Source organism: Aythya fuligula, chromosome 16, assembly GCF_009819795.1.
Source record: "Aythya fuligula isolate bAytFul2 chromosome 16, bAytFul2.pri, whole genome shotgun sequence".
Classification (NCBI taxonomy): domain Eukaryota; kingdom Metazoa; phylum Chordata; class Aves; order Anseriformes; family Anatidae; genus Aythya; species Aythya fuligula.
The window spans coordinates 8,044,553-8,056,871 of NC_045574.1; the positions used below are offsets into that span (position 1 = coordinate 8,044,553).

The 12,319-nt window shown below is 39.1% G+C and overlaps 2 protein-coding genes across 2 annotated transcripts; one reads left to right on the forward strand and one right to left on the reverse strand.

Annotated features, from left to right (window-relative positions):
• Positions 1-10,324, reverse strand: DPM1 (dolichyl-phosphate mannosyltransferase subunit 1, catalytic). The gene is made up of 9 exons (XM_032198453.1): positions 10,192-10,324; positions 9,925-10,024; positions 8,363-8,396; positions 6,149-6,225; positions 6,022-6,047; positions 4,941-5,036; positions 3,337-3,405; positions 2,933-3,047; positions 1-922 (listed from the first exon to the last, which is right to left on the reverse strand). Exons 1-9 carry the CDS (start codon positions 10,296-10,298, stop codon positions 818-820), a joined length of 729 nt encoding a protein of 242 aa, XP_032054344.1. The 5' UTR covers positions 10,299-10,324; the 3' UTR covers positions 1-817.
• A 70-nt stretch (positions 10,325-10,394) lies between these two features.
• MOCS3 (molybdenum cofactor synthesis 3) lies at positions 10,395-11,826 on the forward strand. Its single transcript, XM_032198324.1, has one exon. It carries the CDS (start codon positions 10,395-10,397, stop codon positions 11,802-11,804), a length of 1,410 nt encoding a protein of 469 aa, XP_032054215.1. The 3' UTR covers positions 11,805-11,826.
• Positions 11,827-12,319: the final 493 nt, after the last annotated feature.

A 12,319-nucleotide genomic window follows, 5' to 3' on the forward strand; every position in this document is an offset into this window, starting at 1 on the left:
TCAGGAGTATTATACCGTTTGTATTTTTTTCCAATCAGGATCTGGAGCAAGTATAGATATTACATTGCAAAATGTTACTTGATGTAAGAAAAATCTCTCATATGTCTTCAGTGAGGTTTTCTATTCAATTGTGTTCTCTATCACTCTAAAGTTGTGTGAGATGTTATCCTCCTGTTTTAGATTCTAAAAATGTTTACTTTTTAAAGAAAGTAGGAAAAAAGAATCATCTATTTCTGGACATGCATACACAATACAAAACTATCCCAGTGATTCTCTTTCTTATCCCAAGAATATTCTCTGTTTCTAGCCTAGCGGCAAATTTAAAAAGAACAAAGCTGAAAGAACAAACGCTGTACTCATCTGTACTTCCTCTTAAACTACATAAGTTATTATCAGTTCTGTAGAAACACCGTTGTTTTATATCTGCTGTAACACAGACATACATCTGCATCGAAGAAATAAAGGGAACTAACTAGTATATATTCAAAATACTATCTGCAAAACACAGAACAAAGAAAAAAATAATATTTTTAAGGTACTTGCTCATCTTTATTTCAAAATCATCTTCTGCTGAATAATGATTCATTTCTAAATGCATAATACAATTTAGCTTTGTGTTCTTTATTAGACTTCATTATTTTTTTTTTTTAAAAGGCATAGGGTATTAGTCTTTACTTTGACTTGTTTAACGTGCAGTTCATTTATCATAGAGGGTCTTCTGGTCACCAGGCAAATTATCAAGCTTCTGCTATTACATGCTAAAAGCCACACAGAGGTCAGAAAATGTTTTTATCCTAAATTCATTTTTTAGAAAGTCTCATGTTGTAGCAAACAAGGTCAAGAGTCCCTTTAAGAAGGAGACTATTTCATTGCCTCCCAGTTTAGATTCTCCATAGACACGGTCCACAAATGAAATAGGAACCTGTTGAAACAAGGAAAACTATTTTTAAGGTTCAAAACCTAAATAACCAGAAATTATGTTAAAAAAAAAAAAGAGAGACAGAGAAAGGCAAAACACGGACATCAAACTATAGCACTTTTCTATGGTGGAGTTCAGAAAGCCTTAGGTTGGCTTCCATCATCTCAGTTCTTCTTACTAATTTCTTTAGTGATGGCCCATAGCTGGATAGCATGAAAATACTTGGTTTATCACTTTTAAAGATGATCCACAGACGTTACTGAGCGGCTGGATGACACAGCTGTTAGAACAACCTTAAAAGCCTAAGTACGCTAACAGTCCAGGGGCTTAACGTGAACCGTCATCACTTTCCCTGTTAGCTAAATAAAGTAACTTTAAGAAAATGCCTCTGGAAAGCAACCATCTCCTGCCACTGTGAAACAGCATTCTGCTCAACCTCATCACTGGCTAGAAGATGACATCTGAGTATGGCAGTTAGTGAATATTTTTACAAGCAATACCTACCTTTGTCAGTCTTTGACCATTTTACAGGTTATTTAGAGGATAGAAAGTCATTTAAAAGTTATTTTGTTTCCCTTACTTAGGTGATCATACCCTCCAGATTAACTCACCACTCACTAAGTGTAAGGAACACACTCCTTTTCAGTAATTTGACCACGTACAATGACATATGACAGGTCATTTTGCCAATACTGTAACAGAATATTCAAAAATTTCCATATATATTTGTGTGTGAAATCAAGATACTTCAGCTAAAATAAAGAATTGCATTTGCAAAAGTCATTAAAAAATTGGCTTAGTTTTTGCTGGCAGTTTCAACCAGAAATGATCTGGCAAGTGGAACACAAAAATTACCACACCCTTGCAGCTGTGCCAGGACTGAGGATTTCTCAAAATTCTAAGCACATCAGTCCATGGTAGAAGGGAAACCAGGGAAAGAAGACCTAACAAGGCACGCAGATAGACTTAATGATTTTAGCTTTCTTAGTAAGGTCCCTTTTGGTAATCCCAGTAAGCATCATGGCACCTGGGGACAGCTGATCAATGGGGCAGGACCAGAAATCACTGAAGACATAGTCAGCTCTGGATGTCAGATGTGCTATTTTGTGACCAGTGATGGAAGAACCATTTATATCTAATCTACCAAGAAGTATCCAGTCTTCCCTTTCAGGATAGGGATTAACCACCTGTGTTGTTCCTGGACTTGGCCGTTCTTGCACGGAAAGCTCTGTTGTTAGTCTTAAAGGAGGCATTTCCAGAAGGGCATGTTCCATGGGCCGTGGTACATTTCACTTATGGCACAGAAACACAGCAAAATGAAACGGGTGCGTGGAGCTTGTGTCAGTTATCTTACCATGACCCCTTTGTTTCGTTTAGACTGGAAGGTCGCAGAAATCTTCATTTTTAACTTTGCATAAGAATTGTTTAACCCTCATAATTCTGCAGATTTTACAACTACATGAAAAAATTTTGTAACCTGTGGCTACAAAAGCAGCATCTGCAAGCCAGGAATTAGACATGTAAATGTCAACTCTTCTGAAATGTCAGTATCATTATTTGGATAATCATAAACCATCTAGGAATCGTAACTATTGGTCAGGAAATATTGTATCAATGGACTTAATGGAAAATTATCCTGCACCAGGAAGTTACAATATAGATATGATAAACAGAACAGTTTTTTAAAAACCCCAAAGCAATAAAATAATCTTATATATAGGTCTGTGTTAGCAATCTGAACACTGTCAAGTTTGTTGCAGATATTGCAAAGGATATCTTTAAAGATATCTTTAAAGCAGTGCTGAAGCAGAAAAATGAAGCAGCTCTTCAGATGTTAGAAATCTTTCCACATGGGAGAAACCAAAGGAGGAAGATTGGGAATGTTACAAATGAATTGTGGAGGACAGCATAACTGACCAGTGACAGAGCCCATGTCACAAACCTGACTGGTACAGCAATCTGCACCTACATTTAAATGAAAGCATAATACACTTATCAGGACTTTTACTGTACCTCTCCAATAGTATATCCTAGCTGTCTGGCCCGAACAATCATTTCCATCTGGAAGACGTATCCTTTAGAAACACATTTTTCCATTAGTTTCTGTAAGACTTCTTTTCTGTATAACCTGTAAATGATTACAGAGAAAATGAAACCCGAAACAGTTTTGAACTTCAGAAATCAACGTACCACGTGTAGGAATCTTAACTGTGATCACTCATTCATATCATCACTGTTTTAAAAAATCATTAACAAAGTGATACGAGCAACAGGTCTTGCAATCTGGTCTGCTGTTTCTTACACCCTTCTCAAACAGACGTCACAGTCCTCTGTAAAGGTCTGTTCTTACTCCAGTTCCTTGTTTAGCAGTTTCTTAATTTCAAATAGACTTTATGACTTGCGTACCAGGCCCGTACCTGAAACTTCCTGTTAAGTCTGATGCACCCGGCCTCAGCAAAACCTGAGTTATAAAATTGGCTCCACGACTGCAAAGAAAACACAAATGTCAAAATTACCCAGTACATAATTCAGAAAGATCAAGCAGAGTTTCTAGAAAATAAGTAAATATCAAAAAAGAAACTTTTAATTGCTTAGGAAGAAACAATTGTATTCCTAATATATTTTCACTGTTAGATTTGATTCCTAAATGTTTGTCTTAAGTCACATCCCATCATTTTGTTTTTCAAATGCAAATTATTAACAGATTGTTGAACTTTATGACAGAAAAAAAAATTCAGAAATTAGTTTTACAGTCTGTTTATAGTAGAATTGTCAGTACAACCGCACACTGTGATACAGTACAAAAGAAATAAATTTGACAACAGACAAAATAATGTTTTTCCTGTAACATTTACTAACAGAGAAGAATAAATTTGCTTCCTGGATGAATGTTAGACTTGGATTTAGAAAAGCAAGATTCAGTTTTGGTTTACTCTGCTTACTTAGTATAATAAGGAAAAGCTCCACAGATGAAAAATGTTGCAAGACTGAAAAGTCATTAATGACTACGTTGCTCAGGGCTGTATTACATACAGATGAGATGTCCAACTCCTTCACATTGTAGTGTTTGATACAAAAGGATTTCTCTGTAACACCCATTACTCTTCTTTTTTCTTTCTTTGTTCTTTTCTTTTCCTTTTTTTTTTTTTCCTTCCCTTCAGGGATGGGTGTAAATACACTGTACAAATTCCTCCCATTCACAAAAAAATAAGCACTTATTCTAGCCGTTAAAAAAAGGGAGAAGTCCAAATAACATCCCTGTGATACCATCTCCTAATCAGAGTGTTAACACTTCATCTCCAAATTCTTTACAGTAAAAAAAACCAACAAAAACAACAGCAGTAAGTTATGCCTATTCTCTTAAAACACTTAGAAGAGAAAAGATGTTATTTAGAAGAAACTTGTTGATTAGCTGCTCAAAATCTGTGAGCCCCTATAAGCGTGAGATGCTCCATGTGCTTATATGACCTTGATACAGTCTTCCTCTGCTTTGGGGGTGAAACTTTTCCTTGGTGCTCACTGTAACCCTTTTCCAATTAGGTCTAAGTAATAATTTATTGACATTGATCATGCCAGATAATCCTTAACTTCTAGCAAAGTGTGTCAGAAGAGTGTCAACAGAGGGGTTTAGCAAGTCATTTACTGTTGAGGGAAAGGACCTTTGCAGCTCTTAAAGCTAACTAAACACATCATTCAAACTTGAGACAAGTGTCAGTCTCAGCTCATTCTTTGGATGATAAACTGAAAAAGCCTCCCAAACTGACGCTGTGCAGATTTTTACATTTTTACATTGTACCAACCAATTTCTCAAACCTAGTTGTATCATTAAGTTCTTTGTTATTTTTAATTGAAGAATCTACAGACTGTGCATACTTCTATTACTTAACATAATTTTGCAGAACCCAGTACAATTAACTAAAGACTCAATTCAGTTCACATTGATTTATTGGAGTTCTGTGCTTGGAATTTTTATTAATTTCTAAACAACAAGTTTATGTGTAAGTATCTAAAAACTACTAACCTGATTAACTTTCTTTTCAAATCCCAGCCATGTACTCCTCCGTTTCCTTTATATCTTGTCCCAGACACAATATCAAAATTGCCTTCTTTCTGCTTTCTATAAGCAATTGATTTCATCAGAACAAACCAGGAACAGTATTTGCATAAAGTCAGTATATATATCAAAATGAGAATCATCACTCTTAATACAAATTCTGTATTTTACAAACCTTTAAACAAGTAAGTACAGAAGATAGGAAAATTATAGTAAGGGTGGCTATGGTGCATTATACATTTAAAAAATGCTTAATTGCTCTCTTATAAAGAACAATCTCAGAGTATCTTATTTTCAAAGCAAGTCTCTCTAGTATAAAAGTAAAGGTAAGACCAAATGCTGATTTAAACATTTAAATCACTCAGACACATAATAAGGGGAAAAAAAAAAAAAAAAAAAAGAGGTCTGGGACTATCCATACCATGCCTAAACTGATGCAGGATCATATCTAAAAGTTGTAAGCCTCTGGTACTACTTAGGAAGAAAGTTGAAAATTATTGAACTACCCTTAGCCTCCATTGTAACGCCTGTTTACTGCTTCTCACAAATTGAAATATTACAGAGAGGGGAAGATAAGAGGTAGGCAGACAGGAGAGAAGTACTTCACAATTAAGTGAGGAATGGGTCCTCCAATCAGCATCCCTACAAACATGTGAGATCGTTAGAAAAATAAAAAAGATTATCTTCTAATCCTAATGATCTTCTGCATGTGTGTGTATGTATGTATGTATATATATATACATACATACACACACACACACACACACACATATATATACACACAGCTTTTCAAAAGAATGAGAAGTACTTAGCCACAAATGTTCTCTGTCACTTTAAACTTGGGGATCTTTGCTCCAGTTTGAAGCTAATTATTTTTTCTGTTCTATTTTGGAACAAATTAACTAGGTCCAATCACTTTTATTTGAATTCTTGCCTTTACAGTTTTCTCGCTAGTTAGATTGCTATAAAATAACCTAAAGCTTTCCAGTTTTACTACAAAACAATAAATGTTTAGAAGTCATTCACTTATACAAGAACTATTACCTACCTGATAAACTCTGGAATAAATTTTGGCTGAAATAGAAAGAAAACAGATGAGATGAGATAAAAGAAAGGTAGGAACAATGAATATGTAATTACAATAGATTAAAAACAGTACATAAAATACAACTTACATGGTGAGAGAGGTCAGCATCCATAATAACAATAAATTCCCCAGTGGCATACTTCATTCCATGAATGTAAGCAGTGCCTGATGAAAACAATACAGAAGTAATTTCCGTCAGTATTTTAACATATGCAATCTTCTAGCCAGTCTTCACTTATTTTTCTAAACTCTTTAATTTCTACCAGAAAAGGATTAATTAAATACTCCTAAATTTTTTTTTAAATGATGTATCAGAGGTCAAACACTAAAACCGTTTCCCCTTTCCCTATACTTTCAGTACTAGATTTTAGAAATACAAGTCTTGTCAAACCCTACTGCACTACAAATGCATAGAGAAACGACTTGATAAGTGGGTCACTATTTGAAATAACATTCAGAAGCACCACTGGCACTTAAGTGCTATAAAAAAATGGAAATGGGATACGAAATAATCACAGGGTTTAAGAAAAAAAACTGTTCTATACTCAGGATTTCCTATTAATAGAATATACATTTTGATTTATTCTCGTGTCACCATGAATTATATTCCTGAAAATATTTTTTTCCCCCTTCCTTACAGATTTTGTGGTTTATTCACCCTGTATGAACTGATGCAGCTCTCTGATACGAGCAAGTCTTGCTATTAGAACTTTCCTCAATAATGCCAATTTCTGATCTGAGTCAGATCACTCAAAGATAGCACTGCTTCCAAGAACAGTGCGGCAGCCTAACAGAGATTAAAACCTGTTCATTAATCCAAATTATTCTTTTAACTTCATAAGGAATAGCTAAAACTGAAACCAAAACACTCTTAACTGATGTCCTTAGCAGGCAGTGTCACAGGTCCTGGTTAATGAACAACCTGTCTTTCTTTTCTTTCCCGTGTCATTTCCAAAGTTACACAGTAGAAGTATTGCAGGTTTGTGTATTGTGTAGGATTGGTTCACATGGTACATGAAGATGTAAAACAATCAGCTTATGCTATAATACCAGTCAAATTAGGACAAAAGCTCTAAAAGCAGAAAACAGAAAAATTAAGATGTGTACGCTTCTTAGAGTTTCTTAAATAAATGAGAGATGTAGAAAAAAGCATAAAGGTGAATTTAGACAATTCAGTGTTTAGAAAAGGAGAACTTTGGTTTTGTCAGTGGAATGGAGAAAGTTGTTAGCTGCAGTACTTGGTACATAAGACACCTGAAATATTTTACCAAATGGTTGCCAAGATGTGGAGAAAGACAGATACTGATATCCAATAAACCAGAAACATACATACTGCATTTTATCATTTTTTCCATTCCTATTGTAAAAGAGGAGAGGGAAAGGGATCTGAGACATGAATCTTTACACAATGAATCATCTCAACTTTGTTTTAGGATGGCTTCGATACTGCCAGTTTTAATGACATTTACGACCTCCTAAGGGTGCTTTTTCTGAAGCAAAGGAAGACAGGCTTGACTTAGACTTTCTGTGAAATACAAAATCAGATCTACAAAATTGCAGTCTTGTGTCATTCCATGAAAACTTTAATGATTTAGCTCAATGGCACAAGACTGGCTACCAAATCAGTGAGGGCTTCTGGAACACGAGTAACTTCTGTAATGCACTTCAAGGGCTTCAGTTCATGTGTTAGTTAATAGGTGAGACAATACTTAGTAGTTTGAGTGCTAGACATGTCAGATATGCATTTTTTTATTTATAGTCATAATTAAAGCTAATTGAACAGTTACGCTGACATGAGCTGACAGCGAAGAGTTCTGTGCAAAGATGTGACCGAGGAGTGTCCCAGGCTTGGAGCCTGCACAAGCCATGGCCCGCTTTTTGAAGCATCCTGTACACAGGTAGATGCCACAGAAAGCGCCACTGTCCGCTCTGAATCAGTAGGCTCCATACAGAAAGGGCAGCTGCTCTTTGAACAGGTACTGCTTGTCTCAATCCCCGTCCCTTCTTCTGTAATCAGCAAACGCTGTGTGGGAGGAGAAGAGGCACACGCTAACAGGAAAGCACAGCTGTACAGCACAGCAGTCACCGCAGGCTTCAGGTTTGAGGTTGTGGTTAACTTGCTGTAATACACTGATTTTTACGTGCATGCTTTTAAACTTTGTTCACTTATACAAGCTTGGTGAAAACATATTTGCAGATTTGGGCTTTACTTTGATTCTTCTGGAACTTTATACACCAGAATCAAACAAAGAATATAACTTTTTTTTTTTTAAACAACAAACCAGACTTGATAAGGACTTACCAAGGCCCAACTTCTTTTCTCTGGGTCTTAAAAGCTGCAGGATATATTAAAATACATATAAATTAATTGAGGAACAGTTCTAAATTACTTTTAGTGACATCTTTAAATTCCGTACTTTCAATGTAAAAACTGAAAATTCCTTTTCACTATACACACAAAAAAAAATTAATCTGACAAAATGTAAGAGAAACAAACCATTATTTTAAGCAGGCATTTGATCAGGTCACATTTAAAAACAAACTCCTTATAAGCTTTACTTGTATTTTTGCAGTAAAAAAATAAATATTAAAAGTTCCATCTCTGTAATTGAAGTATTTCCTCAAATTCCACTATCAAATACATGCATATGAATTCAAACAAAGGTCTCCCCGGTATCATTAATTTAGGGAATGGTAAACACTCACTCAATATTTTAGCAAGTTCCCCAGAATGATTTAATATACTTTTAGTACTGAATATAAATTTCAAGATTTTCATGTGCATACAAGGTATAACCCATGGATACTGACTTTTAGAACTTGGCTAATTTTGTTACCTTATCTGAGAGGTTGTAACTAACGTGAGTTGGAGAACAACAAGGGTATTGAGAACAATCATTAGTCCTTCTAATAATTCATTATTTTGATTTTTGCTTCCCCCATGATTGTTTTTCTTTAATAGTCAAAGCTGAATAATAGTTCTTTAATAGTCAAAGTTTACAAAAAAAAAAATCACTTCAACGCCTCATCTACTCCCTAAAACGTGCTGTCCTCTCGAGTTATCTACATACCACATTCAGTAAGCAAGAAGCCCCATGAAATTATTTGGATGAAACACCCTGAGGACAAATCAGAACACTGACTTTGCTTGGGGAAAAAACAAACACACAAAAAACCCAACAACAAATACTTTTAAAAACTTTACAATTACACAGTAATAGATTGGAAAAGAGCCTGACACTGCTTACAGCACAAAACTGTCAAACTCAACTTGGAGTTTTTCCACTCTTCTGTGATAAAGCTTTTATCCTCCCCAAAAACTGGCTTTAATAACTCACAAGGAATAAGTAAATGGCAGTATCTTGTTATATACAACTGCTGGCTCTACATTAATACAATAGAAAAAAAATTACTCTTGTTATTGAGAAATGCAACCAGACATTACAAATAAATCCCACAACCAACTAGCTGCCCATTTTTTTTAATTTTCCAATTCCTGCAGCCACAGAAAATGAAACGCAGCTGGATCCAAACCTCACCTTTCCCTCAGGCGTGCACAAAGTACCAACCAAACACATTATTCAGTAGCACACAGCAACGCACAAAGTGCTGAGAACCTCTGTAAGCATTAATTTATGATTCTGTGTAAGAGTTCATAATGCTGGTAAGCAACTGTTGCAATTTTATGTTTGCTTAAGGGGTGTGCAAAACTTAAGTAACTTGTTTTTAAAACAAGTAACTTTATATCCTTGTTTAAGGGGGTAAGGAAAGTCAGTGCAGGATCCAGGGAGTCTATTCGAGTTCTTTAAAAATTTCAAGTGCTTTCCAATACAAAACGAACCCCAAACAAAGCGTTCAACTCACAATTTTATCTGACCCATAGATCTTCTCCAGTTGTTCCGCAACTTCCTGCGTCCCGTCCGGGCTTCCATCATCGATGATGATAATTTCAAAGTCGATTCCACTGAAACGAGACCTATTTTAAGGCAGTGCCCGGTTTCGCTGCCTGCCCCGCACGGCCCCAGCGCGGAGCTGGGGGCGATTTCCCCACAGAGGGGCTCCCACTGGGGCGCTCAGCGCTGCCCCTCAAGCCGAGACGCCTCTCTCCACAACACCCCCAGCACCCCGTACCTGTCCTGGAAGGTGCGCACGAGCAGCCAGACGACGAGCGGCAGGTTGTGGCGCTCCTCGTATGTGGGCAGCAGCACCGACACCTTCCCGGCCCCCCCCGCCGCCATGGCGCGGCGCTGCCCGCAGCCGGCCCCTCAGCGCCGCCCGCCCGGAAGCGCCGGGCCGGAAGCGGAAGCGGGCTCCCCGCCGCCATTTTGCCCAGCATGGCGGGCGGAGCGGAGGCGCTGCGGCTGGGCGCCGAGATCGAGCGGCGGGAGCGGGAGCTGCGCGGCCTGAGGGAGCAGCTGGCTGAAGTGCTGGCGGGGGAGAGCGGTGCGGATACCGAGGAGGGGTCAGCTGGAGTTAGCGCCGCCGCTTTTCCCGCCGAGCTCCCTCCCCTGCCCGCGCAGGCCTCGCTGAGCGCCGCCGCCATCCTGCGGTACAGCCGGCAGCTGGTGCTGCCCGAGCTGGGCGTGCGGGGGCAGCTGCGCCTCGCCCGCTGCTCCGTGCTCGTGGTGGGCTGCGGAGGGCTGGGCTGCCCCCTCGCGCAGTACCTGGCCGCGGCCGGCATCGGCCGCCTGGGGCTGGTGGATCACGACGTGGTGGAGACCAGCAACCTGCACCGGCAGGTGCTGCACGGGGAGGCCCGCCGGGGGCTCCCCAAAGCCGTGTCTGCCGCGGCGACCCTGAGGCTGCTGAATTCCACGGTACATTACGTGCCCTACTGCGGCGCCCTGAACCCGAGCACCGCCCTGGAGCTGGTGCGGCAGTACGACGTGGTGGCCGACTGCTCCGACAACGTCCCCACCAGGTACCTGGTGAACGACGCCTGCGTCCTGGCTGGGAAGCCCCTGGTGTCCGGCAGTGCCCTCCGGCTGGAGGGGCAGCTAGTGGTGTACAACTACCAAGGGGGACCCTGCTACCGGTGTCTCTTCCCCAAGCCCCCTCCTCCAGAGACGGTGACAAACTGTGCGGATGGGGGCGTGCTGGGTGTTGTGCCGGGCATCATGGGCTGCATTCAGGCCTTGGAAGTGTTGAAGATAGCCTCGGGAATGGGTTCCTCCTTCAATCAGTTCATGCTGATGTTCGATGCTCGGGAAGGGAAGTTTCGCAACATCAAGTTAAGACCAAAGAAAGCAGACTGTGCTGTTTGTGGGGACAATCCGTCTGTCACTCGCCTTCAGGATTATGAGGCGTTTTGTGGGTCTTCTGCAACAGACAAATGTAGGACTTTACATCTGCTGTCCAGTAAAGACAGGATATCTGTAGAGGAATACAAAAAACTGTTGGATGAGCAAGTTCCTCATGTATTGTTAGATGTTCGTCCCCAGGTTGAGGTGGATATCTGTCGCCTGGCACACGCTGTCCACATTCCCTTGAGTAAATTAGAGGAAAAAAGTGAAGAATATTTGGAATACTTAGAAAAACGAATCTGTGAAGAAAAGCAGAGAACTAATGGCCAAACATCTTTTCCTGTATATGTTGTTTGCAAGTTAGGAAATGACTCCCAGAAGGCTGTCAGAATTATTCAGGAGTTACCTGTTAAAGAATATGGGCCTGTATTAGCTAAGGACATTAAAGGGGGGCTCATGGCTTGGGCCAGTAAAATTGACCCAACATTTCCTCAGTACTAGAAATATAAATGGAAAAAAAAAAAAAAAGAATATTCACAGGAAATGCATGGGGTTTCAATGTCTCTCTGCAGTGTCTATATCATGTGGAGATATAACGTGGTATTTCTATCTTCCACATCTATTACTTTTTTTAATTTCATATTTGTTGGTGTCTGTTTTTATATAAAAATATGAAATTATGTGGAAATAAACAATTTTCACTATTAAAAAAACAACTGAGAAATTTTGGAATGACTGCTTAATTGTGCAAGTGATAATTGAGAATTACTTTAATTATTGCAGCCTTGAGAATGACCTAGCACAAGAGCGTAGTGTTGAAAGTTTTTACTCATTCTCCTAACGGGCCAACGTAAATTGAAATAATACATGTAGTGGTTTAAACAAAACAACAACACAACAGTAACTGTTAATCTCTAGCTGCTCATTAGCACTACAAAGCCCATCATAGGGAATTGCCAAGAAAAATTCCACGCTGATGAGACTTTCAGTCACCATCCTGCAGCTTGTAGCAGCAG

Excerpts from the sequence above, each read along its gene's own strand:
- DPM1 (XM_032198453.1), bottom strand. The coding sequence starts at position 10,298 with ATGGCGGCGGGGGGGGCCGGGAAGGTGTCGGTGCTGCTGCCCACATAC. Across the intron at positions 8,397-9,924 it reads TCTATGGGTCAGATAAAATT|CTTTTAAGACCCAGAGAAAA; the intron begins GTGAGTTGAACG and ends TATATCCTGCAG. Across the intron at positions 3,048-3,336 it reads GACTTAACAGGAAGTTTCAG|GTTATACAGAAAAGAAGTCT; the intron begins GTACGGGCCTGG and ends AATCATTTACAG.
- MOCS3 (XM_032198324.1), top strand. The coding sequence starts at position 10,395 with ATGGCGGGCGGAGCGGAGGCGCTGCGGCTGGGCGCCGAGATCGAGCGG.